Source organism: Mus caroli, unplaced genomic scaffold (assembly GCF_978045245.1).
Source record: "Mus caroli unplaced genomic scaffold, Mus_caroli_1 scaffold_13, whole genome shotgun sequence".
Classification (NCBI taxonomy): Eukaryota; Metazoa; Chordata; class Mammalia; order Rodentia; family Muridae; genus Mus; species Mus caroli.
The window spans coordinates 24,734,789-24,761,669 of NW_028227268.1; the positions used below are offsets into that span (position 1 = coordinate 24,734,789).

General features: G+C 55.8%; 1 protein-coding gene across 12 annotated transcripts in view; it reads left to right on the forward strand.

Moving 5' to 3' along the window:
- The first annotated feature begins 3,000 nt into the window (after positions 1–3,000).
- Positions 3,001–26,881, forward strand: part of Srcin1 (SRC kinase signaling inhibitor 1) — a 66,843-nt gene continuing 42,962 nt past the window's right edge. For 9 of the 12 annotated variants that reach the window (XM_085829597.1, XM_029483824.2, XM_085829594.1 and 6 more), the window contains exons 1-2: positions 5,495–5,700; positions 12,820–12,882. In XM_085829597.1, the coding sequence (XP_085685723.1) occupies positions 5,577–5,700; positions 12,820–12,882 (187 nt within the window). In that variant the 5' untranslated portion in view covers positions 5,495–5,576. Of the gene's footprint in view, positions 3,409–5,494; positions 5,701–12,819; positions 12,883–26,881 lie in introns of those variants that run through there. The other 3 variants (XM_085829596.1, XM_085829592.1, XM_085829598.1) reach the window with 2 other exon arrangements.

The following is a 26,881-nucleotide window of genomic DNA, read 5'->3' on the forward strand; positions in this document are numbered from 1 at the left end:
ATGCCTTTCTTCCGACAAGCCCACTCCCATCTCCATCCCACCCCACCCCGAGGGCTCTTACTTTTCCGTTTAGTTTGCAGGAACCTCCATTAATAAGAAAGATGCAGCATCGGCCACAAGGAGTTCCCAGTCTGTAGGGAGAGATTCAGTTCCTCGCTACAGGACTGGGAAGCCAGAGCCTGGGACTCTGAGAACGTTGCCCACTCCGCTTTGGGGGCTGGGAGGGTGGGCGGTGGCTGAGGATCTGGGAAGGGGGTGCCTCGGAGAACCCCTTCCATTTTTCCCCCTCCATTCTTCAGAAAGCAGTTTGATGTGCTAATGAAGGCATGAATTATTGAGCACCGTTTGCATTCGTTACAATAACAGGCAGGGGAGGGGCGCCTGAGGGAATTGGGAGAGTCTTTTGAAATTTACTGCCACTTACAGCTCTCCTGTGGAGCAGGGGTGAGGATGAAGATGGAGCAGTGTGAGAGGAGGAACCTCCTGGGCTTAGTTAGGGTCCTTCCATGTAAGCCTGGCTGGGGGGACATGGCCTTTCTCCTCAGCTGCCCTGCCACCTTCCACTTCAATGCGAGGTCACCACTTTTTGGGTTTGCCTTTGTGGGTGGCTCTATGGGACTCAAGGAAAACACTGGCTAGGCAAACCGGGAGGGCAAGGGGCAGGATGAGAGTAGTTTGGGGGTCAGCCTGAATCTCCGTCTAACCCCCTTTCCTCTGCTGGCCCTTGGAGCTCCTTTGCTCCTTCTTGCCCAGATGTTTGCCCACGTGCCAAGCACGCTGCTACAGCATCTCCGAGAAGAGGAAGCAAGGATGAGAACTCTCCACTTGCGGGTGCTCTCTGTCTCTGTCTCCTTTTTGCAGGCCTTTGGAGTGGGCCGGGGGGGGGGGGGGGCTTGGAGTCTTGGGGAAGGAACATGCAGGTGGCTAAGAAGGAGCCCTTCCAGAGCCACAGGGGAGGAGGGCCAGAGGGAAGTTATGTTGAGGAATGAGAAGAGGCGGGGCAGCACCTGAGGCATCTCAGGTGGAGGCAGCTGGCACTGGGGTTGTGCTGGGCACCCTGCCAACATTTAGAAGCCATCCTGCTCGGCTCTGCTGGATAAGGAACACCCAGACTGTTCAGGCCCTGACCAGCCTCCTCCAAGCCTCCAGAGGCCTCAGGGGAGGAGGGATCCCTGGAGGGTGATGGTCTGTGTTGTTCTTTGGGACTGTGGGACATTTGTTTCTCTTTAAAGCCTCTGTTTATTCTCACACTTCCATGGGACCCCGGGGCTAGCTGTCCGGGGTGGGGGTAGTGTATGTATAAGGTCTTTAGAGAGTAGTGTGTGTGTGTGTGAAATGTGAAGGATTGATTGATCATTATAACGTGACCCTAGTGACAGAGCAGGTGCTCAGCATGTGTGGGCTCTGGGGTCAATCCCAGTACTGAAAAACAAAGTTAAACAACAGAGAAAGTGCGCTAAAGAAGCCAAGCCTCTGTGATCCCAGCGCTAGGGAAACTGAGGCAGGGGCTTGTGCACTGAAGGACAGCAAGGCTGTGTTTCAAAAAACAAGAACAAAACAAAACAAAGCAAATCAACCCAAGAAAACTAAAAGGGAGTTACATAAATGAGAAGTTACTTGAGCCTGACAATTTTGTCTTGCCATGGTGGGTTTCCTCACGAGGAAGCTTCTCAGGGGGAGGGGAGGGTGCATTGTCCTGGAGACGTCTTTGGATCTGTCTAAGATTCCTATGTGCAGATTTTACCACCTTCTCCCTCCCACCCCCCAACCCCTGCAGTCTTTTTTCTTTTCTTTTTTAAACAGGGTTTCTCTATGTAGCCCTGACTGACCAGGCTGGCCTCGAACTCAGAGATCTGCATGCCTCTGTCTCCGCAGTGCTGGGATCAAAGGCTTATGCCACCACCGCCTGGTTTTCCCACCCTGGTTGTCTTGGCCAGTGGCTTGTTGGAGAGTCCAGGGGTCAAGTGGTAAACGCAGGAAAGTGTCCGAGTAATAGGAAGGAGAAGCATCTTTACAATTGTCACCTCGGAGAGAATGCCAGGTCCTTGAGACTGAGAGAAACCCCTGTCCTGACTCCCTGTTTCACTCTGGCCTCTGCTGTCTGCTAACAGCTGTGTGGCGATGAGGTTTGGAGTGGTGGGTCTGGTCTCTGCTTCAGGCAGCCGCAAGTAAGAAGGGAGTGGAACGAGAAAAAGAGGCTGGGCGTCCCAGAGTCAGGCCAACCTGAGTCAAGTCTGAGTTGAAAGGCTCTTGCACTGGTGCATGTCTACACTTCTTGAAGCCTTACTTCATTTCCATTTTGTTTTGGTTCTTGGGCAGGGTCTCACCATGAATTCCTGGCTAGCCTAGAACTCACGAATGAAGATTGGACTGGCTTAAAATTTGCATAGATCCTTCTGCCTTCCAAATCTAGGATAAGAGATGTGCACCTTTATTTCTGATATGTAGCTAATGTGGCAAGATTAAATTAGAGACCATGGCTAAAGTCTGAGGATGCTCCGATGGGCATAGAATATGGACAGGAAAACATTGCCCCTTGGGTGGGGGTGATTCTGGATTGGGAAGACCCCAAAGGCAGAGGGGTCTTATAGAGCAGTGTGAAGGTCTTAAGGGAGGAGAGGTGTGTGCCAGACTCAAGGCTTAATAGCTGTGACCCCCTCCTGTGCACAAGGCCCGCTGGGTACTGATGCCTATCTTGGGCAGGCAGCCAGGCAGGGAGCTGGAAGGGTGCCCAGTGAGTGCCCAGAGGCCAAAAGATGGGCACCATCCAGTTGGCAGAGGGAGAAGCAGCTGGCCTAGAAGAGAAGTCAGGGTCTTAACTGCTTAGAGTTGTGTGCCCAGACCGTGTGTGTGTCCAGGACACAGCTCTTGGCTGCCCTCCTGAGATGACCAAATGGAGCTGAGAGTCCCCTCCCACTGCCTTGCCCTGCCACCTGAGTTAGTGGAACTGGACATTGATCTGTAAGGGGCAGTTGGGATCTTGCCCCTAGCTGGGCACGGGACTGGCTCCGAGGCAAGCCTAGGGGCGGGCAGAAAAGTAGGAGAGCCCAGATTAAGGCTGGGACTGGGTAGATCAAGAAGTGGGGAAACCGGTTTGTCATCTGGGCCACTTGGGGTGGGGTCTCCTCTCCTGGGCCCGGTCTGCCAGTCATTCTGCCCGGTGGCCTGCAGGGAAAAGATGCAGGCACTGGGTGGCATTTTCTTGACCATCTGAACTGCCTTTGGGAATGCCAGGAGTAAATAAGACGGGCAGAAAGCTCAGCCCACCTGCCTCTGTTGAAAAGAAGCTTCCGAGAGAGGGAACTGGCCACAGAACCCGAGGGAAGAAAGCAGGGAGAAGCCTGAGTTCCAAAGGTCATCGTGTGTCTGGGTCCGAGCTGGAGATGGAGAAGTTTGCATCATCCGCAGGTAGGCCCAGTAAGGTGAACCAGGGTGGGGCACTCCTCCTGGCGCTCTACAAGCTGTTTTGGAGGTGGCAAAGGTGTCCCCAGAAGAAGCGTGAAAAGACAGAGTCTGTGACGGCCTACTTTGGGGTCCACTTCAGAAGGGATCAGCGTCTCCTCAATCTCATGCAGTACCTGCTCACGCCTGCGGTAGGGGCGGGAATCCGAAGCAGGGGCCAGGAGGACGTCCAGCAGGGGGCGTCTGGGAGCCGGGTTCCTGGCCCAGTGGTAGCTGAGGAAGGGGGAAGGGCAGAGGTGAGGGGGCGCGACCATAGAGGGGTACACTGGGGGGGTCTCGGCTCTCCAGGCGTAGAACGACTGTGGCGCTCCGAGGTCACCTTGGCTGGAGCGATCCCTGATTCTCTCGTCCCCTCCCCAGCCTCAAGCCCTGCTTCAAGGAACCCGAAGTGCTTTTTTTTTTTTTTTTTTTTTTTTGTCCCAAAGCGTTGAGGGTGCTTGGAGACCCAAAGAGTCACCTCCCCAGGTGCCTCTTTCGAGGCCACTCCGGGGTCAACGCATTTGTCTCTACCGCAGCAGGAGGACCGTTGAGGGTGGGGGAAGCAGGTGGAGTTTAGGGGGGGGGGGGAAGGAGCGTGAGCGCGCCCCGCACCCTAGTCTGGGCGGCGCGCTGCGGGATCCGGGTGTGCTGCTGGAGGGCGCGAGGAGGCGCAGTGCCCCTTCCCTTCCCCCGCTCCCCGCCACCCCCGGCGGCCCTTTGTACCATCCGGCCACACGCGCGTGCCCGCATCGCGCGCGCTCCCGCCCGCAGTGACACACCCGCGCCGGCCGCACGCGCGCACTCGCGCGCACACACACAGAGACACACACACACACTCGCTCTCGCACACTCGGTGACACGCCCGCGCGCGCGCGCACCCACACGCCCGGCCGCCGGCGCCCTCCCAAGCTGGTCCACCCCGGCGGGGCCCGCGCCCCCGGCCCGCCCGCCTGGCACCGCGCCCCGGGGCTGGGGCCGAGCGAGGAGCCCGCGAGGCGGCGAGAGGGCGAGCGCCAGGCAGGCCGGCCCGGGGCCCCCGCCCCCCGCGCCCCCGCCCGATGGGGAACGCTCCGTCCCAAGGCATGTCCCTGTCTCTCTCCTCCCTAATGTGCCTCCATGCTTAAGTGGAAGGTATTTCTGTTTTCTTTGTGTGTTTTCCCCTCGGCCGGGGGCGGGGGCGGCGGCCGGGCCCGGGAGGCGGCGGCCGGCCGGGCGAGGGATGCTCTGGGCGCAGGTGTTGCGGGGGGCAGGGTACCGCTGCGCGCCGGGCTGGGACGGACCAGGGAGGGAGAGCGCAGGGAGCAGAGAGGGTCTGGAGCCGGCGAAGCTGGGGACCCGGCGGGAAGGGCCTCGCGGTGCCCGGGGGGGGGGGAGGGGACCTGGGGTTACAATGTAAGGGGGAGGGGTGGGTGAAGGGGGATGGCGAAGAGAGTCGGGGGGAGGGGAGGGGTCCATGCGAGGTGGAAGCTAGGGATGTTGAAGGGGGAAGGGACAAGGGATGAATGCAAGAGAACCACATCCCCGCCTCAGCTCTCAGAATGGGGTGCAGGCGCTGGGCTGGTAGTGCTGGACCCTTCGTGCCAGTCCCTCAGGGAAGCAGCGGACAGAGAGCGCTCTGGGTTTGGTTGTGTTGCCAGGATACAAAGCTGCATTCTACACCCCACCCCCTGCACCTCGAGGCCCTAGCCCTGGAGACCTCCTAGCCTCCACAGGAGTTGCAGAAACTGGGGACCTGCTCCCGGCTTGCTGGGTGGTGGGTAGGGAGGGCCCTGGAGAGGGAGGGATCGAGGGAGGGGCTTCTGGATCTTAAACCCTCCCCTTGCAGACGCAAGGGGTAAAGAAGGGCGCCCCCAGCTGGGTAGGGCGTCCGGGGTGATGTGGAGGTGGGGACTGCAGGGGGCTGGAAAAGTAGAGGGGCGGGGCTGGGGAGGGGACTCGCGTGCCCCCCCCCTCCCCTCCCACGCACCCCCCTGCTACGTCAGAAGCTCCTGGGCCAGCTCCGAGTCCTGTCGGTGGGGGCAGCAGGATGCTGGTGGCAGTAGAGGGGGCCGGCCGGGTGCCTCCGCAGCTCAGCTGGCAGGGCCCTGTGGGGCGTGTGTGGCTGCTGGTGCGCGCCCCCAGCCCCACGCCTCCCCATGCAGCCCTGGCAGTGCCTCCGGCGCTTTGCCCTGGCCTGGTGGGAGAGGACCGCCGAGGGTCGCGCCCGTTCTCCCAGGGAGGAGGTTGGACCGAGGGACCCTGGGGGCCGAGGGGAGCCAGGTGAGCCGGATCAGCACCTCTTAAATGTTGCCAGATCTGTGGGCTCTGCAGACCCCAGCTTTGAGAGAAGTGGGGTTCTCAATTCGGGCTTCCCGGCTGCAGCCTCTCAGAAGGTGTTTGGGATAAAGGTGGGAAGTGAAGAAACTGTGTAGATATCAGTTGTAGGGAGGGATCCTCCGGCTGTTCCTTTGGGTGGGGTTCGTGCCCTTTGGGATGGGGTGATAAGATACCTTCCTCTTCTCTGGTCATCTTTGCTCTGGGTGACCTTGAGCCAATTGCTTGGCTAACTCTGTGCCTCAGTTTCTTATTCTCTTCCCTGTCTCTGGCTGGTCTTAAAAATGATGATGTCTCTGATAGAGCTAGTCACTGTGGAGATGAGAGACTGTCATCTCTGGTGGCACCTGGGATGGACGGTGGTTTCTAGCACGGCTGGTGTGTGTTTGTAACTGGACGCCACTGTGGCATATGGGTTTGGGGTTTGGTTGATGGTGGCCGGTGTGGAGTCACTCTGGATAAATGATCAGGGTGGGATGCAGCCAGAAGGAGTGCTCTTGGTAGGCTGAGAGTTGGGATAGTGACTTAGCCTGGTATAGAAGCAAGGGTGAGTGAGGGCTCTGGACATAAGGGGAAGGGGCTCCCCCACCCACCCCAAGGCTGCCTGGTACCCAGGCACCATTGGCTGTAAGTGCAAAAGCTTTGCCCTGGCTTCCTGCCACTCTGCCTTGGGGACAAGAGGGTTTTTGTCCAAAGCTGCCCCCTAGTCCTGCGTTCTTTCTTCCTTCCCTGGGAGGTTAGTTCTCAGATACCAAAGACCCTGGGACTGAGGTTCCGGCGGGTCTAGAAGAAACAAATGTAGCCTCAGGCTGGGAGCAGGGAGAGCAGCCTCAGTAGGGGAAGGGTCCCCTGGAACAAGCTCTTTAGAGTCGTGCTCCCATTTCTGCCTTTCCCCCTGCCCCTCTATCTACCTCCCACCTAGCAGAGGAGGTAGGGGGCTCCCTGCCCTTACTTATATAGCCTCTTAAAAGGTGAATGGTGATCTACCAGATGCATGGCCCCTCTGAGTGTCCCCCCTGCCTGTCCAGGGACCCACCCAAGAAAAGGGTTTAATTAGAACCATTGATTCTTTTTTGGCTGGGGGCATCGATCTCAGTGGTGTGGTCAGAGCAGTGGCTGGGGGCAGGGGTGGCACAGCTGCTGTCTGTCGAGTGCTAACCTTGGCATTCTCTGCCAAAACCCCAGCCCTGGAAGTGCTGAGCAGGGTTAGGGCTGGGCTCTTTCAAGCTCCCACCTCCACCCTAGATCAACTCAGCTGAGGGCTGAAACAGTTAGGGACTGTGTTCAGGTTAGAGGAAGGGTGGTCACATAAAATGACCTCTTTCAAGTGAGCTGGGGGCACAGCAAGAAGCAGTGGTGGCTGAGAACATCCATCCTATTTACGGGAAGTCTGGAGGAATGGAGTGGCCTGAGAGTGTCTAGGCAGGTCAGGGACCAGGGGAAAATCATCGAGGGCTGGCTATAAAAGTATCTCTTTCGAGGAATTCTGAGCATTTATCTCTAAGCCCTGGCAAGGAGTTTGTTTTCCTCCTTCGTTTATGTTGTCTAGGCCTGGAGAGGGATAGGGTCTGCCTAGATGCCTGGCTGGCCCAGGTGTGGCCTGGCTCTCTGACCCTGTGGCTCCTGTTGGATGGATGGCACTGAGGGTGAGGTTTCTAATATCTGTGGCTCAGGTCCCTGGAGTTGGGGGCCCTAGCTTGCGCCTGCTCTGGGTGGGTCTGAGCAGGTGCAGTTTCAATGAGGCACTCAGGGGCTCTTTGAAGACTCCTTTGCTGGCTTCCCAGGGCCCATTTGAGCAAAGATAATAAAAATCTGGCCGTCAGCGGGTTTGAGGGCTGTGCTTGCTTCCCCCTTTCTTTCATTCCCAGCTCTGAAAAGATGAGATGAAGGAAGGCTTTGGATTTGGCTGGGAAGCAGCTCTTGCCCCAAGGGAGAGAGGCAGGAGGGAGGGAGGGATGATGGGAGGGAGGGAGGGCCGACTTCTTGGCAGCCAGCAATGGGCAGAAGGGTAGAGACATGGTCCCCAAACCCTACTAGCAGCATGGCACCTCAGTGTCAGGACTCTATACCCAGTACCCAAGCGATAGCACAGTCCTTCAGGCCCCTGGGACCCCAGAGCATCCTGCACAAAGTTCCTTCTAGTCACCTCAGGCTCTTCAATCTGCCCTCTCCGCCAGCCTTCCACTCTCCTCCCCCCTCCCCCTCCTCTGCCAGTGTCCCCCACCCCTGGCAGTCCCTCCCTTCTGTCTGTCTTCTCTGCCCTAGCAGCAATCCAGCTTTCTAGGGCTGAGTGGAAGGGTTGCTGCCGAGGGGAGCAGCCTTAGCCGCAGCCTCAGCAGGGATGGGCCAGCTGACTATTATGGGCTGTCAGGTGCCATCACTGTCAGAGTGCGGGCTGGAGGGGCTGCTGTGCATTTAGGAGCACACTCAAGGATGCATGTGTGTGTGTGTATGTGTGTGTGTGTGTGAGAGAGAGAGAGAGTGTGTGTGTGTGTGTGTGTTTGTTGTCGGGCTCCTCCCATACCACCTCAGGCGCCTCACCTTGACACTGGGCTCCCCCATACCTCTGCCACCCACTTCAATTACCTTCTGGCTTTCGCCTTTCCAACAGATTTTTCTTTCTTTCTTCCTTTCTTTTCCTTTCCCCAGCCCTTCTGGTCCTTGGTCCCTAATGGTACTCTGTCATGCAGTAGACTCAGCCCATACCCATCAGACTACCTTCAGGCTCCAGAGAGGCAAGAGGGATCCAGGAAGCCTCTGGGCTCTGCGCCAGGCCCTGGCCACTATCCCCTGGTTAACTCTCCAGATGACAGATGACCATTAGAAACAATACTGAGCCTGGAGCCCTTGCACTGATCCTGTCTCAGGCCTGGATGTCTGTGTGACCTTGAACAAGTCCCTTCCCTAGTCTCCTTTCTCACCTGAAATGAGGGGGCGGGGCTGGATGATCTCCAAGGTCTCTTCTGACATTCCTTCGGTGTTGTGTCTCTCTTGTGGGTGATTTGCATATGCTTTGCATATATTAATAGCTCCTACTTACGAGGGAAGGACACCACCCATATGGGACCCAGAGTCCCGCCCATCTTTCCAGTTCCCCTCACCCATTGGCCCAATTCCCAAGGCTCCAGCGTCCTAGAGGGTGGAAATTAAGCACCAGAGAAGGTTGGGTCTGGCCCCTGCCTCTCCAGTGTCCATGTGCTGAGTATGGCTTTGGTGGGCAGGAGCCCGCAGGAACAGGCAGGCATTAGGGTGTGAGTTCTCTAGAATACATGGTAAGTGCCTGGTCTGGTGCATCAGGCTGCTCGGGCTTCAGTCCAGGACACAGTACAGAGCCTGTTTGTCCCCTCCCTCACTTTGGGAATGGGGGCTGGAATTTGAGCTCCAGACACAGAGGCCAGGGGAGAAGAGGTTTCTTTCCTGTCTAGGCTTAAACCTTCTGTGCGTGTATATGTGTGCATATGTGTGTATGTGTGTGTACATGAGTGTATGCTTGTATGTGCATGCATGTGTTCCTGTGTATGCATGTATGTGTGTGTCTGGGCGTGTGAATGGTGTGTGTAGAACCCCAGAGGTCCTGATCTTACCACGATTCTTCAGGCCCTGCCTCCTTGCCACCCACTCGTACACCATACCTAGTACAGGGCAGAGCCCAGGACCCCAGCCCTTAGTCCTTTTGTGACTCTCTTCAAATACAAGACCCCTGTAACCCGGGGCCAGACCGGGATAAAGGCTGGTGGCCTAGAGGAGGCAGTATGAGACCACTGAGTCAGGATGTAACTTCTGAAGGATAGAACAGAAATGAACTCCCTCAACTAAGGACTGGAGGGGTGGTGGGGGTGGTGAAATGCAGTGAGAGGGGACAAGGTTAGACTTAGGGAAGCATTGTCCAATAGGTGGGGCAATAGATGAAAACCTACAGTGCAGTGCCTGACTTGTGAGAAACAGAAGAGGATCTAGGGAGGGGCAGAGACTGGCAACCTAAGGCTGGGCTTTGAAGAGGACGAGGTTCGACAATTCCTAGAAGAGCTCTTTTCCTATATTCAGGCTGCCACATCTGCCCCTCTTCCCCCATGTGCAAACCAGGCATAGGGCCAGCTACCAGGACACCCTGCCCTGGTCTTCGGTGCTGGCACAGGCAAGCGGTAGGGTGTGGAGGCTGGAAGTCTGCTCAGCTCCCCTCTCCTTGTCTCTGCCTAGGACAGCTTGGGAGGAAAGAAGCCCACGCTGCAGCAGCGGGAATGGAGGTCAGATAGAAACAGTTTCCAGTGTGTGAGGGGCCTGGCAGTGTGGGAGGGAAATCTGGTATAACAGTTAGGGAACTAGCTGGTTAGCATGGCTCTCCCCTCCAGTCCCCCAAGGAGCCAACTCCTGTGGATGGCTGAGGGGTCCTGCATTGTGGAACAAAGGAAGCTAGGAGGAGCCTTTTGTTCCCTAGGACAAAGATAAAATGCACGTTAAAGAACATAGACTGGTGTCTCTTCTGTTGCTGTGTGACCTTGGCAACTTTGTTGCCCTCTCTGGTCTTCAGCATCCTTGATATAAGTAAAGAAGTTGGAAATAGAGGGTCTTAAGCTCCCTGTCAGCTGTCTAAAGTTCTCCCCACCTCCTTTCCCCTGAGATATGAAATGCCTTGTCACATGAAGGGTAGGAGGAATGTTTTCCAGCTTCAGCTGAGCCAGGAGAAATGGCGGAAGGCCAAACATTTGAGCACACACTATTGCACACACGAGCTGCTCACAGAGAGCAGCTCCCCACTCCCTGACTGAGTTATACCTTGCTTGCATCTGTCCTCTCGCCTGGGAGATGGAGAAGAGCGCCTGGAAGCCTCTGTGCACTCCATTCTGGTGAACCATGATCCAGCCCAGGGTTTCCTTCATGCTGAGGGTCCAGCAGGTGGTGGGGCTTCAGCCACTGCTCACACGGTTCCAAAGAACTGTGGCCAGCAGGCTCAGCTGCCTGCAAGACCCGGGCTGGAATGTCCCAAGCCAGGCTCAGCTGCCTGCAAGACCCGGGCTGGAATGTCCCAAGCCAGGCTCAGCTGCCTGCAAGACCCGGGCTGGAATGTCCCAAGCCAGGAGAGAAGTTGTGTTCCTTGGGTCTCTTTGCTGAGGACCCCAGAACAGGAGCTCAGCAGACCCTAAGTCCGCAGTGAGGCCCCAGCTTTGTACACAGCCTGGTGTGTGTGTGTGTGTGTGTGTGTGTGTCCCTTATCCTCAGTCACCTGATAACTGCTGGGGGGCTGGGTGTCCCGGAAGCCCCCAGATACGAGCTAAGAAAGTGTCTGGGGTACATAACATCCCTGGCAGGCATAGATCCTCACTACGAACTCCAGACCTGGTTCTCCATAGCCTAGGACTCCTGGTGTGCCAAACAGGAAGGGGCCTTTGAGGGACTCTCCTCTACTGCTGCTAGATGGGGGGGGGGAGGGGGCAGGAGAGGGGCTCCTAGAGAGTTAAAGTCACTAACAGTGGAAGCTTAGGAAACCTTGAACCCTGCCTGTCCTGAACCTGATTGCTTATCCAATCTGCTCGCTCTGTTATCCACCTGACAGCCCAGGGTCAGTCCCTAGGGTGGGAGACTTAAAAAAAAAAAAAAGAACCAAAACAAAAAAACTTTACTGGAGCATGTAATAATAGACTGAGGTTAGACTTCAGGGAGGACTTCCCAAACATTGAGCAAGGGGAGGCTGGATGGGAGGTGGTTCTGGCTGCAGCCCAGCTCCAGAGTTGGGTGGTCCCAGCAGGGACACTTACTGGGGACATTGATTTACTTCCTAGAAGTATTTATGGTGGCTACCTTGCAGGGGGGACACCCAGATTCAGTGAGGGAATTCAGGCAGAGTTGGAAGATTCTACAAGAAGCCTTAAAGCTTCTGAAATCCAGAGCTGCTTCACTCATCCCAGAGGGCTGGATGCTGGGGAGGGTGGTATGAAGGGACTGGAGAGGTGGGTTCAAGCAGAATTATAATTCCAGCATCAGGACCCGGGCTCAGAAGTTCAAGGTCACCCTGGTCCATTCACACAGTCTCGGGGACAAACAAAAGGAATTGGGAGACCCTTAGTCAATCTGTGTCCGTCTGCTTGCGATCCCCATCCAGGGCGCCCTGGGGTGCTGGATTCCTGATTCATTCTCGCTTTCTTTCTCAGTAGTCTGCCCACATCTGGGCACAGCAGCTGTTTCTCCCCAGGGTGTCTCTTCGTTGGGTAATCGGTGGGAAAATTGGAACCATGAGATTGGCAGCGCTTGCCGTGAGGATGTGCTCCGGCTCCCAAGTGAGGGCTGAGCCCACATGGCAGGCAGGAAAGGGCTTTGTAGCTCAGACCCCGTGGCAGAAGAAATGGTGCTATCTGTATGAGGCGCAGGATAGAATAAGGAAGACCTTCCGTGTAGGGTGAGAGAGGTGTGTACGGGGGAAGCTTTGGAGACCTTGCAGAGGCTAGCAAGAGGGTCTGGGGCAGGTATAGGGAGGTGGCTCCCCCCCCCCCCCACTGAAAGGCCAATCAAGACTTGGGTGTGAACACCTGTAGGCCTCTCCTGGCAGCCTCAGGACCTTCCTGGCTGGGGTCCAGGAGGGGCTGACAGATCAAAGGGAGGTCTTTGGAGCTGAGGAAAGGTTGGTCAACAGTGATGCTGGTCCTCTGACCTTGACCCCATTCCTGCCCCACATAGAAGACCTGGATAGGGAAAGCTGTTGGGCCCCCATGGATGCTGCATTTGGGGTCTGAAATGGGGACCCCAGCCAAGCGTCTGTTCCCCACTCTCAGAAAGAGAATCAGGGCTGTCTGTCTGTCCAGGGGCCCCAACTTGGAGGCCCCCATTCTTCTGTGTTGGTGCTGTCTGTCCTCCTGTCTGTCCCCAAGTGATGTCTTTGTCCTCTTACGCCCTGCCCTTCCTCTCAGCCCCGGTCTTTACCCTGCGAGGAGCCCCCCCCCCACGCCCTGGTGACCTCCAAAGGGACAGCTCCCGAGGCCCTGACTTGCTGCTCCCCACTCCCTGGCCCAGCCCTCCTGCCCCTCGTTCACTCAGCTCATTCATTGCTCTCCTCCTTTCCTGTCCCTCACTCAGGGCTGCAGCGAGCGGCGGGAGGGAAGCCTGCAGGACTCTGTTCCCTCTGTTTAAAGTCTCCAGGTTAGTAAGCCAGGAGGGAGCCCACCACGGCCACCTAGTCAGCACCCTTCCCTGCCCACCATGGATCACGATGAGCCACCCGGGAGGGCTGTGGGGTGGGGGCAGGTATAGGTCAAGGGGAGGGGATGGCAGATCCCCATGCTGGGGAGGGCTCCTTGCCTGGCAAATATGTGTTTGTGTGCACGCGTGCATGTGAGTGTGCGTGTGCAAGCACGCAGGCATGTACGTAGGTGTGTGTGTCCGTGTGGGCTGGGCGAGGGGTAGAGGCTGGCCACCTCTGCCAAGGGATGAGGCCCCAGGGGCTCTGCTGTGGGTGGGGTGGGGTGGAGCAGGGTCAGGTAACCTCAGGGCTTGGTTTTCAGTTCCCTTATCCCTCCGTGTCCACTCTGGAGAGCCACCGAGATACACAGGCTCCCGAGGGCTTGAGAGGGAGACTCAGCAGGGCCATGCCTTGCCATGCTGCCTAGCCAGTGTTGTCCCTGGGAGTGGTGGCTGGTGGGTGGGTGGGTCACACAGCATCCTAGGGCAGGTGCCATGTAATATAGCAGCAATCTAGCCTCCAGGGATGGCATCTGTCTCCCATCCCAACAAGGTGATGTACCATATCCACTGACACATTATTGACTTGGCCTGGTAATACTGGGAACTCCTTTTTACTGTCCTGTCCATCCCCACAGAATGTCCTGAGACCCATACTGTCACCCTGGGGATCAAGCAAACTGTGACTGAGACTCCAATTCCTTGGCCATGTACCCTTAAGGCACTTTTACAGAACTAGGCAAGGATAGCCTTCTGTCCTCTTCTGTGCCCAGGGCTAGCAGCTCAGAGCACTGAAGGTCAGGGCAGCCTGATTTTAAATCCCCATTTAAGCCGTGGTAGTTGTGTGGCCTCAGACAAACAGATTGTCTTCTCTGAGCCCCGTTGTTCGGACCTACGGATCAGGAGGAGAATTCGCCATGTGTCAGGTTGTGAAAAGGCTCTGGCCTGAGCAGGGTGCTTTGAAAGTGGTGTCTCTTTTGGCTTCCTCCCCTGGTCTGAGCTGGTTATGCCTAGGTGCTGTGTGGTGCTGCCCACCTATGCAGGGGTGATGGGGTGAGGGACCACAGAGCCTATCTTGCCAGTGACTTTGTCCTCTGCCCCCCTTGATCCCCAATCCAGGCGGGCAGCGGGGGGAGGCTGCCCTCCTCACTGCTGCGGCTGCCGCCGTCTTGATGGCTTTTTAATAACTTTGCTCTGAGACAATCTGCGGAGAGCTCGTTTGTCTGCCTCTTAATTAAAATTACCGTTTTCCTAAAAGAGCAGCCATGTTCCTGCCCTCCCCCAACCTCAGCTCCTATCTGAGAAGGTGGGGAGGGAGGAGCTGGCACTGCAGAGCAGACTGGTGCTCCCTGGACCCTCTCTGGTGAGGAAGGTCAGCCCTCACCCTGACAGATCTCAGGGGGCCGAGGCAGAGGCTGAGCCTGTGGGAGGAAGCCTTCTCTAGCAGAGGGACCACTGGTTCTTGTTTACCAACCTGCTTCTGGAATGCCCCCAATGACGGGGACCTCACTACCTCTTTGAGATTTTCTGCATTCCCAGAGAGGTGTGTGAGCCCTGTCTTGCTTTGCTCTGAGTGGAAGATGTGGATGGGTTTTAGAACAGACGAAGGCATTGTTAAAATGCAGTGAAGTGAGAGCCAGGGTATCTGGGGTGGGCTCAGTCCCTACAACTGGCAGTGTGTTTCCCTGGGGCTCTGAGAACAAGGGAGCAGAGTGTGAGGACAGTTCACCACAGCATGGCTGGTACTGTGACACTGCTAGCTTCTGGTAGTTCGGGGCATGCTGTGAGAGGTGTGAAGACTTACAGCCTCTGTGATGATAACCCCATGGTTCTCTTCCTCCACTGGCCCCAGAGTGGCACTGAAGATGCTGCCTTAGATGGGGGACAAGGCAATATGACAGGAAATCATGTGAGATGCCCATCAGGCAGATGGCCCCAGGCTGCAATCCTGCCTCCTCTCCCTGCTGCCCAGGGCTCCGAAGGAGAGAGGTTCAGCTCCCAGCCCCCAGCCACTTCTGGTACTGTGCCGTCCTCCCAAAGCCTGTCTTGGGTCTAGCCTTAGTCTCTCATGCTGTCTGGGCTGTTCACTCACTTTCTGCAGGGGGCATTCCTTGGATCTTGAAAACTGACACTGGCATTCCTCTGTGGTGTGACTTTGTCATGTCCTGGTGGAGGTGTAACCAGTTCCACGGGGCCTGGCTTTTTGCTATATAGAAGTGGGTCTTTTGTGGACCCACTTCTGGGATTGTGTCTGGTGTCTATATGGTCACGCAGTCAATCAACAAACAGCACAGGTCTGTTGTGTACCAGGCAGTGTGGAGGTGCCTGAGTATATAAAATAGTTCAGCGGGACAAATGCAGACCTCTTTTGTGACCTCTTCTTTTGGTCAGGATGCCTGAGTAGCAGGGACACTGGGATAGGAGTGACGACCCCCGGGGGGGGGGGAGATATGTGCTGATCACTGTGGGGAATGGTCCCTTCCCCAGAACCTCCCCCCCCCCCCCACCTCTGTCCCATCCCATCCCAAGATGGCAGAGTGGTGACAGGTGCCGAGCTACAGAGATGACAGCACTGCTCATTCCCCCATAATTACTGTCTGATGAGACGCCAGAATTAGCCACCGCGTGAGCACGGGCATCAGATGCGGGCACAGTGCGGGAAGTGGCTGGGGGCAGGGAGCTGAACCTCTCTCCTTCTGAGTCCTGGGGCTCTGGGCAGCAGGGCAGGCACAGCACCTAGAGAGGGAAACGGGCCAGCAGGAGGAGGCGGCGCTGTGTGGTTAATGTGCCCAGAGGTCCAGCGGTTTGTGGTTTCCCAGTCCTCGAAGTGACGTGTCCTGGAAATGGCTGGCATCTGGACAGGGCTGCTGGGGCCCCGGGCCACTAACCAGAGAACTACAGGTAGACTCTGAGTACAAGCTGTATGCACCTAGGTTCTACCGTGCTGGGCTGTGTGGAGCAGTTGAGAGGCAGGGCTGGGGCCCTGAGGCAGATGGATGGCCTGGAGGAATGTGCGGGGTGGGGTGGGGGGTGGGGTGGGGTGGGGGAGTGCAGGGTTCCTGAGGCCCCAGATGAGGCTATGTGGGTGGTAGGGAGGTGACACATTGGTCACCAAGCTGGGCTGCTCCTGTCCTGGGCAGTCTCGTGGGGTGAGTGTGTTTGTGGCAGGTCATCTGCTACATTCCTAAGACCCTGTCTGGATCACTGGAGTTCTGAAGGACACCAGCTAGGAAAGGGCAGTGAACAGCAGGGGGATTGCTCTGTTGAGGCCAGTGCAGTTGGGAACTGGAAGCCAGATCATTGAGGGAGGACCTGTCCCAATCAGGAAGGCGTTGGCATGGCAGCCTCTCTCATCCCTGAAAGGAATGGTGCCCTGTGAGAGTCCAACCTCTCCTCTCAACTCACTCAGGATGAAGGAGTCCACATAATAATGGAGGTCTTTGCTACAGTGAGGTCTCCATTCTTGGCAGCTCCTGGGGCTAGTGACCAGGGAAGACTTGTAATTCTATTACAGCCTGGGGCTTGGTGGGGGTTGTTCTGAGCCTACCAGGTTGAGAAGCGAGAGCTCTGAGACTCTTCCAGGACTGGGAGACCCCTTCCTGCCTGGACTCCTCAGAGCTCCACCAGCTGCTGCCTTCCTGCCCTTCCGTCCCAGGAGACCAGGCCTCCAGTAGGACGAGAGTGGGCAGGAGATTGAGAGCTGGACAGATGGGGACTTGGGGTTCAGTAGTGGAGGGTGCTGGGGACTTGGGGTTCAGCAGTGGAGGGTTCTGGGAAAGGAGAGTGAAAATCTCGCTTCTGAGATTGGGTGTCTTCATGCTTCCATGCCCATCTTGGGCAAAGTCATCCTTTCTGGGCTTCAGTTTCCTGACCTGTACAATACAGATGGCAGCCTCTCAGGGCCGCTGTGAGGGTTAAGTGAGTCATAGCTGCAAATGGCCTTTGAAGTGTCATGCCTGAGGCTACACAGGGACAGGCCAGGGCCCATGATGGCAGGCATCTCTGCTTTCCAGGCAGCTCACTGGCTGGTTTCAACTTCTCTCTTTTCTTCCCTCCCTCTCTTATACCAAGGATGGAGCCCAGGGCTTTGCACACACCAGGCAGACGCTACCACAGCCTTCTTTCCTGCTTTGTTGTTGGAGACAGCGCTTAAAGTTACTCTGGCTGGCCTTGAACTCTCTCTGCAGCCCAGGCAGCCCTTGACTTGTGGTCATCCTCCTGAGTAGCTTGAATGATGGTCCTTCCCATTAGGTTCAGCTTGTTTTTCCTTTGGTAGTGATGGGTGTGGAACCCAGCGTGCTAGCATGCATCATGCATGTATATTATTATACATAAGTACACTGTAGCTGATTGTGAGCCACCATGTGGTTGCTGGGATTTGAACTCAGGACCTGTGGTAGAGCAGTTAGTGCTCTTAACCGCTGAGACATCTCGTCAGCCCAGTTTCACCCTCTTTACTCAAGGGGACTGAGCAGACACGAGCAGAGAGGGGCCTGCAGGTTTTAGCAGATGGGGCTTGCTTCTTCCTTCCAGCCTGCACTGGCTTCTCCCAAGTTTTGCCCTGGTAGGAGGATTTAGGCTGGACAACAGGGAGAACTTTCCCTGGGAGCATGTGGTCAGACTCACTTGCCTGAGCTTTCTTGAGCCTTTTGTAACCCTGGCTGCTGTGGCCCCATCCTCCAGAGCTCTCAGGACTCTAGCCATGGGGGACAAGGGGCCACGGGATACGGGTGGGGGGGGGAGCACAGAGTGCAGGGGCTAGAGTGATCTAGCCTGGAGAGTAGTCAGCTGTTCAGCAGCTGATAAGCTGGGTGACCATGAGCCTCTGTAGCAACAGAAGTAGGAACCCCAGCAAAGTACCTCAGCAGCCATCAGTCAGTGAGTCAGGGATTTGGAAGGGCCTAGCTCCAAACAGACCAGGCACTTGGAGGAGTGAGAGGTGCCGAATCATGGTGGTTCTGCCTGCAAGTCTGTGAGAGTTAGGAGCTGCTATTTTACTGGGAATTGAACCTGGGTCCTCTGGAAGACCAGTCAGTGCTTTTAACCGCTGAGTCACCTCCCCAGACCTGGTTTGGTTTGGTCTTTGAGGCAGGGTCTCATGTACTCCACTCTGGCCTGCAGCTCTGGGTAGCCAGGGATCCAGATCTTCCTGCCTCCACCTCTCCTGAGCACTGTGATCACAAACACCTGCCACCAGCCACCAAGCTGGCATCCCATTGCCTTTCCCACCAAGCTGGAGCTGCACAGCTCTGACCCAGAGGTAGGACAGTCTCTCTGGGGACTCAGGCACCAGTGTCATGGGTGGCCGCAGCCTGGTTAGGGCATGTGTGTCCCTTTGCATTGGCAATGGCTGTGGAGTGTGCAATGCAGCAGAGCTGTTGGGATTGGGCTGAAACTAGGGTGGGGTGGGGTAGTACCACAGGGTCACACAGGTGTGGTGACAGGTGTGTGTGCTCATGGTTGACGGCCTCGTGGGGTCTCTGTCTTGCAGATTTTGCCTCTTTTCACATCTGCTGCTCAGGTGCAGCGCCCCTTGGTACACATGCCTGAGGAGAGTGGACTCTGGCAGTCTCTAAGTTGGAGGCTTGGTTACTCCCTCCCTCCCTCCCTTCCTCTGTCCCCCACCCCTCCTTCCCTCCCTCCTTCCCTCTCTTCCCTTCCCCCCTCTTCTCTCTCCCTCTCCCTGGGCTGCTGCTTTCCTCTCTGGCTGCCTCTCCAAGGAGATGAGGAGCTGACAGGACACCTTCCCTGGGCTCATGAGCGACATCGGTGCTATGCAAGCAGGAGCTTGCTTGTTAACTTGTTAACACTGTTCCATGTGGGCCCACGCCAGGGCGGTTCCAGCCTTTCCAGTCCCCACTTCAGACGGAGGGTGACTGCTCCTTCCCCTCATGTCCACCTCCCTCTTTCCAGGGAAGCCAATTAGTCAAGTCTTCATTAGAAGTGAAAATGCAGAGAAAAGCCTACAGCCCCAATCTGACAGCTAGCAAGCGGCAGTGAGGCCAGGCATAGATGGAGCGAGCGCACAGCCTCCACTCATGCCCCGCCGTGGCCCCAAGTCCGTGTGCAGGACACAGCTTGAGCACCTGTCTGTGGGAAGCTTTTCTTTCTGTTTTTTTGAACAGAGGACTGAGGTCTGCAGAGATGCCGACCTCCACAAGGTCATATGCCAGGCGTTGGCAGAGCTGGGTTTGAACAGAGCTTTCTTAGCTGCAGATTCAGTGATTTTTGGTAATGCCACAGCTTTGCCTGCTGTGTGTGGGAGGGAGGAACATGGACCAGAGGGAGGGCTGCGTGTTTGAGATTTTGATTTGTGGCTCATTTGGAAATGGGAATCATGGCTGAGTGCGCGCTAGGGTTGTGGTGAGGTAATCTTGAATTCCATATGTGAACCCCTCCTGGGCTAGGCTGGGGAGCTGGGGTCAGGCTACGCTGTGACCCCCTAGCTTGTGTCTTTGGACCTGGGTGCTGCTGTGTGGTGTGATTTGAGTGAATTTGTTAGCTCTCATGCCCTGGGGCCCAAGCCTGGGAGGGGCTCTCCTGGGGGTTGCTGTCTTGGAAGTGTCGTGTCGAGGTAGGATGAAGATGTCCTTATCCCCAAAGGCCCAGCACACTTGGGCTCTGCCTCTTCTGCCTTGGCTCCTGACCTCTGTCTCAGTTTCCCTTCAGTGAAAGACATTTGGAAAATAACAGTGCCTTGGCATATTTTTAGCCCTTTTTTGGACACTGATAGGATCTGCAGAAAAGCATCCTTATGGGGGGCTTTATCCCTCCCTGTCTAGGAGATAGGAGCTGAGTAGGGTCACACATACCAGGATTATTGAGCCCCATGTGTTGGGCTAGGTGAACCAGTAGGCTTGCGTGTGAGCCAGGAGTACAGGATGGATGTAGCGCCCCCTGTCAGGCTCAGTGTGGCTGACTCTTCCCAGATCCTCAGTCCCCTCTGGTGGTCATGAGTCTCCTCAGCCTCTAGGCCTGTTCCTCAGTACCACCCAGTGTGGGTAGCATGGCACCTCATGGGAAAAAAAGGCTTCTTAGTTAAGAGTGGAGACAAAGGACCCACCCTGAAGAGGCCCTTAAAGCCCCGGGGAGACTCCTATCACTTGGGGGTAGATAAGGCCTAAATGCAGAGGAAGACTGTGCCCTGCCTGCCCTCTGGGGAATGCCCAGCTGGAGGCTGTTTGGAATTGAGGCGGGCAAGCATCTTGCTGCACTCAGACTGCTCCCACTCTGGGCTCATGACGGAGGACCCAGACCACTAGCTGAGGTGGCCAAACCATCCTTTTTAGTGTCTCCTACCCAGGAAGCATACGCTGGACAGCAACAGAAACTCCCGCAGGGAGCTGGGGAGGCCCAGGCCCCACCCCACTGCTCCTTGTCGGCAGGTGAACTCTCCCTCCCCACCCTGAGGAGGTCCTTTAATTAGATTCAACTCGTTTAACCAACTAAGTGGCCTTCGGTGGGTTTTAAATCTTCGCAAATTGGTTTGTGTTTTTCTGCCTGTGCAAGGTTGTGAATGGCAGGGCCCAGTGCTGTCCTCTCCTCCCCTTGGCTTCTTCTGGTGTCTTCCACCTCTTGGTCCATCCAAGTCTGAGTGCCCAGCTTCCTAGCAAAGGACAAGAGCACAGGGACACAGGGAACAGTCTCCTCCCTGCCCCTATCCCCAGAAGGGAACACCCCCATAGTTCAGCCTTCCTTAGTTGGCCCTCCTATTCCCTGGCTGTCCCAGGAGGACAGGCTGGCCTGTAGCTCTCCAGATGTGACCCTGCAGACGGTTGAGTGGGTAAGGGAAGGGTGCTGGCTCTGTCAGCATCCGACAGACTCTTGTTTTGCCCACCTTGGTTTCCGTGTCTGTAGAGCCCAGGAAGCTGAGTCCATCATGGTGAAGCTAGGCTCTGTGTGACCTCCTCTGTCTGCCATGGATCAAAGCTGGCCTTCCCTGGGGACCCAGTAATGATAGTTTGCTGTCACTTTACTGCCTCAGGAAGTCAGCGTTATTGTCTAACCACCTCTACCGTGTTTTCAGCTCCTTTCTCTCCCAGATTTCTCTCTTGTGGGATCCCCTCCTCCCTCCTCCTTGCCCTCCCTCTAACCCAGATGAGGTTTTGTAAAGGCGGCCTGACTTCCAGAGTAGGGCTGGGTTGGCCAAGCATAGAGAGTTTTGGGGTGTAGGTATGGAGGTCCCTGGCTGGGAGATGGGTGGGAACTCTTCTGTCAAGCTTGCTTCCCCCCACCCCACCCCGTCTCTGAGGCTCTTGTTAGAGTGACAGGGAGACTCAACAGGGCGCTGGGCATTAGCAATTTAGGGGGATATTACACAGGAATGTTTACAGAAAGGCAATTGCCTGGAAAATGACTTTGGTGGCTGTGGTATGGGGTGGAAAAGCTGGTTCTAGAAAACAGATACAGATGGGCTTCTGCCTCAGGACCCACAGACAGACAGCAGGGTGAGGGGCAGGGGGCCCGTAGGCCACAGCACAGACCTCCCTAGGCAAGCAAGGGTGGGCCTGGCTCTCAGAACCTTGGCATTTAAGAAGCAGATCCGGGCCTCTGACCTTTGTCCTCTGGCCTCTAGCTTCAAACTCATCATGCTTTCAGACTGAAGCGGGAGCCAGCCAGATGAGGTTGTCAGGCAGTATTGACTGTGGCAGTGCCTCAGGGCTGCTCCTGGGTGACTTGGGCACCTCTTGCTCTGGCTATAGAGGGGACACCAAGAGTTCTGTTGCTTGCCCGTGTGTGTGTGTGTGTGTGTGTGGTTTATGAGGAGGGTACTGTGGAGTCTGAAGCAGGCCCTCTCCCTTTTTTGAAATCTCTGACACCCTCCCCCTTTGCCCTGACTGGTGGGGACAAGAGTTGCTGTCCCACTGCGCATCCAGCCCTCCCTTTTCTGCTCTAGCTACATTCAGGACCCCGCTTCTGTCAGACTGTGGATTGAGAACACGTGTGTCCGCCCTTTCTTCTGAGACAGGGACCTTGGTGTCCATGCAAAAGGAGCTGGCTATCTTAGAGGTTCTCCGAGTCCTTCTCTGTCATTTTCTGTCACTGTAGCTCTGATCCCCTCTCCATTTTTCTTTCCTTTGCCCCCCTCCCACATTCTCTTCTGAAGATGATGCCATGCTCCAGCGCTGCCCAGCGACAGGCGGGGGTGGTGGGGTGGTGGGGGGGGATGACAGGGACGGACACAGAGTAGATGGTGACATCCGGGGTGGGGATGAGAGTGAGGACTTTCCAAGATGGTGTCACTGAGATGCTGGGATCCTAATTCTTCTAATGAGCTACAGTTATTTCATGTAAGAGAATTCAGTGGTGTGTAAAAATAAATCAGGCCCATAAATAAACTGGGGGGTGGGGTTTGGAAGCCTCTGAATAAGTAACAATGTTTCTATGAAGCACCTGCTCATGTGTCACAGCCAGCCACTGGGGGGCGCCCACTGCTTCCCATCACCCCAGTAGGGCCACCTTCCCCTCCCCCAAGACCCAGGCAGAGCTGAGGTGACAGAGGTTCCCTTCTCCTTCTCCGTCCCGGTCCCCATGCTCCTTTTTCTTAGTCCCTGGCATCTGCCCTGTGACCTCCACTTTCCCCTTTAAGAATCTTAAGAGCCCAGTGTGGCAGGGCATGCCTGTAACACAGTGCTCTGAGTCTGAGGCCAACCTGGGCTACACCGTGTGTTTAAGGCTAGTCTCTGCTACGTGTGGAAAGGGTGCCTCCAAAAAATCCAAAAGGGGGATTCCCCCACAGCGCATCCCAGCCCTTCTTGCCCACCTGCCTCTGCTCTCCTCTCTATCCCTAGCCTAAACCCAGCTGAATCCTGAGCACCATTGATTGGGTCACTGGGCCTGGAGCCTGCTGCCAGCCTTAAACTGTACAGTTCAGAGAAGGTCAGGGCAGCCTGTGAGCTGGCTGAAGGGACAAGGAACCAACATGCCCAGCCGGGTCATAGGCTCAGTTTCTCACTGCTCCTTGGGGACAGGGTTTGGAGATTAACACCCTTGTTTTACAGATTAGACCCCTGACTCCTCAGGGAAGGGCCTGCTTGGCTGAGTCCCTGGGGGTGGGAGGAGAGGGAACCGATTCAATCTAAGTGAGAATGGCTTGGCCACGGTCTAAATTCAGGGGCCCTGGCTCTAAAGGGTTAAGGGGCTGGGATTGGGATGTAGTTTAGTTGGTGGTGTGCTTGGCTAGCAGGCATGGGGAAGCCCTGGGTTTGATCCTCAGCACTGAATAAATCAGGCATGGGGGTTCATTTCTGTCATCTCAGCACTGAAGTGAAGAGGATCAAGGCTATCCATGGCTAGCTACATAGAGAGTTTTGAGACCAGTGGTTGTGTGTGTGTGTGTGTGTGTGTGTGTGATAGAGAAATAGAAACAGAGAAATTGAGTGAATGACTACAAAGGAATCTCCTTTGATTATTCCTTCTTTGACTCAGGGTTGGTCCACCAGACCCTGTAAAAAGACAAGAGACAAGCTTGTCCCAAGCAGGAACTCAGGATGCCGGGTTTGTTTTGCCCTCTTTCTGAGCAAACACCTAGGGCTCTCTAAGGCTCTTAAACTGCTCTACAGCCTATCAGTTCCAAGCCCCTTCTCATCTCTGCCCCTGCCAGAGAGCACCCCCTGAACCCCAGGGTCCAGTACCTGGGCATCTGATGGGTGCTTCCTGTCCTCCAGGAGGCAGTAAAGGCATTTGTCCCTGTTCTCCTTGACACCCAAGCCTCATCAGTCCCTTTCCAACTGTCACCAGGAGAGATTTAAGCCACTATAGACCTAAAGTGACTAAAGACCTTCAGTGGCACTGAACCCCTCATTGCCCCCTCCAGCCACCACCATCCGGGGAGAGCCTTCCCCATAGTTCCCTGGGTTTCCCATGGTCATCGCCTACCTTGGGCTACTACACTGTCTGCCCCACACCAGAACTGTTGATGTCAGCCGGGCGTGGTGGCGCACGCTTTTAATCCCAGCACTTGGGAGGCAGAGGCAGGTGGATTTCTGAGTTCGAGGCCAGCCTGGTCTAAAGAGTGAGTTCCAGGACAGCCGGGGCTATACAGAGAAACCCTGTCTCGAAACCCCCCCCCTCAAAAAAAGAAATGTTCATGTCCTCTCAGGAATGGGGAAAGAGGGCTGATGTGGGGTGCAGGGGTGAAGGAGGAGATCTTTGGAGGTCGGCAAGGAGGGAAGTTCATGTGTGTACAGAGTCCCGTGGAACAGAGCAAGGCTAGCAGGAGTCCACGTGATCTGGGCCCAGAGTTAGGTCCAGCAACAAGGCCGGACAAAACACTCGTGGTAGGGAAAGAGGGAGGAGCCCAGTGCCCTTAGCCTCCAAGAGCTCTCCCTATCCTCTGTGGGGTCATGACCCTCTGGAGTCATGGAGGAGAAGGGAGGTTGGAGTCCACACCTACAGAGCACTCAGCCTGCTCCCCTGTGTCACCCTCAGCCTCAGTTCCTGGCCTCCCTGTCCTGCCACAAGCTGTTCTTGGGGCAGAGAGTGGCAGGAAAATGGTCCTTGTGTTCCTAGCCTAGTTAGCCTAGTTAGTCTAGTTAGCCTAGGTAGCCTAGTTAGCAGGTTTCATTCCATACCCCCAGCCCCCCTACCCCCGTTTCTTTGTTTCTTTTGTTTGAGGGAACTGTTTGCATTGTATCAGTTCAGCATTACTTTGTTAACACAACTTCACTTTGAACTTACCTATATATATACTTAAGAGGAAACTTAACCACTCTGAGGACTATTATCTATAAAACCAGCGATTTGCCCTCCTCCCTCAGATTTGTTCTGATCCTTATGAAAATAAAGGTGTAATCAATAACATATAAAACACTCCTGTAGACCTCAGCCCTTGAGAAACTGAGGCAGGATGATCAGAACCAGCCTGAACTACATAGAGCAAGACACAAAACAGTTCAGTAAATTATGTCTTTTTCTTCATTAACATTTTTTTTCATGTTTTCATCCCCGTTGTTGCAGCCCCCCAGTCCCACCCTCACACTGCCCCTCCCTATCCCCTTCTCCTCTGAGAAGAGGGAGCCCCTCATGTCACCTCACCCTGGCACATCAAGTCACTGCAGGAGTAGACACATCCTCTCCAACTGAGGTCAGACAAGGTGGCTCAGTTAGGAAAGAGCAGGATCCACAGGCAGGCAGCAGATTCAGGGCCCGCCCAACTCCAGTTGTCTGAGGGCCCGCATGAAGACCAAGATGCACACCTACCACCTATGTGTGGGAGGCCTAGGTCCAGCCCAGACTTCCTATTTGATAAATTATGTATTGCACACACAGATATAGCTATAAATAGTGTCTTCAGATCCATCACTGTGTGTCTGCCTCATTGGGGAGACTCACAAAGGTAACTTGTGAAAGGTACAGAGGGTACCTGGAAGGTCACAGGTGGTGACTGAGGCCTCCACCTCCACACTGTCACCCGCCTGGCTCAGTGGTCACTCCATCTAGTGTACACTGTCACCTGCCCAGGTGTTATGGCAGTGCAAACCCAGCAGATGTTGGGGGGGATCACACTAGGCCTCTGCTACTTGTAGCTTTAGACTTGTCATTGGGTTTCTGAAGTTTGGCAGCCATGTCTGAAATAGGGACCACAATTTTTATTTTTTTTCGAGACAAGGTTTCTCTGTATAGCCTTGGCTGTCCTGGGACTTACTCTGTAGACCAGGCTAGCCTCGAACTCAGAAATCCACCTGCCTCTGCCTCCCGAGTGCTGGGATTAAAGGCATGTGCCACCACACCCAGTTTAGGGACCACAATTAACACCTGCCAGAGACGGGTGTTGAGAGCCATGGCAAGGGTGGGAAACCCGTGCAGCCAATGACTGAAGTTCTTATGGGAGCTGTTGTATTTTTTTGTGGTTTAGTGAGAAGTGCTGGGTCTTCTGGGGTTATGAGCCCAGATGCACCAGATGGGTCATAGCCTGGAAGAGTGTGCTATGTGTGTCAGGGTGGCTCCTCTCCCTCCCCCTCCCTCCTTCCCTCCCTCCTTCTCTCTCTCTCCCCTCCTCCCTTTCCTTCTTCCCCTCTCCCTTCCCTCTCCCTTCCCTCCTCCTTTTCCTCCCTTCCTGTCTCTCTCTCTCCCCCTCTTCTCTCCCCTCCCTTCCCCTTTCCCCCTCCCCTCCCTTCTCTCTCTGTTGGTGCAATGAGTAGGGAGTCTCCGCTGTGTGTGTGTGTGTGTGTGTGTGTGTGTGTGTATGTGTGTGTGTGTGGTGGTGGCTCTTCTTGAGTGTATTGTTGGTGGATTGGTTCTGTGTGTCTCTGTGCCTCTGTGCACATGTGCGTGCACACGCATGAATGTTGGTGCTGAGGTAGCTAGTCTTGACGTGTGGCTCAGTCTCTTTATCTCTCCCTGTGGTTGCGTGTTGTGTGAGTGTGGCCCAGCAGCAGGCCTGGTAAGCAGTTGTGTAGAGGGAAGAGGGCTCTCATAAACCTGGCTAAGTCCCAGGATCCCAGCCATATCTCCTTTTGCCCCCGTCTGTCCTTCCAGGAGCTGTGCAGTGGAACAGTGCTGGTGTGGGTGCAAGCCTGGCTGGTGGCGCTTGATGCTCCAGCCCTACCTAGACCATGCTTAGGGGTTGCCATTGCAGGGGGGGGGTGCTTGGGCGGGATGTATGGAGAGCCTTGTCTCTCAATAGGATGACCTCTGGGGGGGAGCAGGCAAGTAACTATTTCATATCCAGAAATATGGCTAAGGTGAATACCCAGGAGGGCCTGCCTGCCTTAGGGGTGAGATTGGAGAAAGCAAGGCTGGGCAGGGGAAGGCTGGAGCTGGAGGAGGCGCCAGTGGGGACTTGGGAGGGATTAAGGATTTGTATGGAGACCTCAGCCCCCGGCCTCCCCCGCCCCACTTCTGTTCTGTCTTTGTCCCCTGTGCAGTCACTTGTGGGTCTTGTGTTGTGAGGAGATCTTGGGAGTGGGGGGAGGGGAAGGGGGAAGGGAGGTGGAAGGGAGGGAAGAGTCGACCTGTT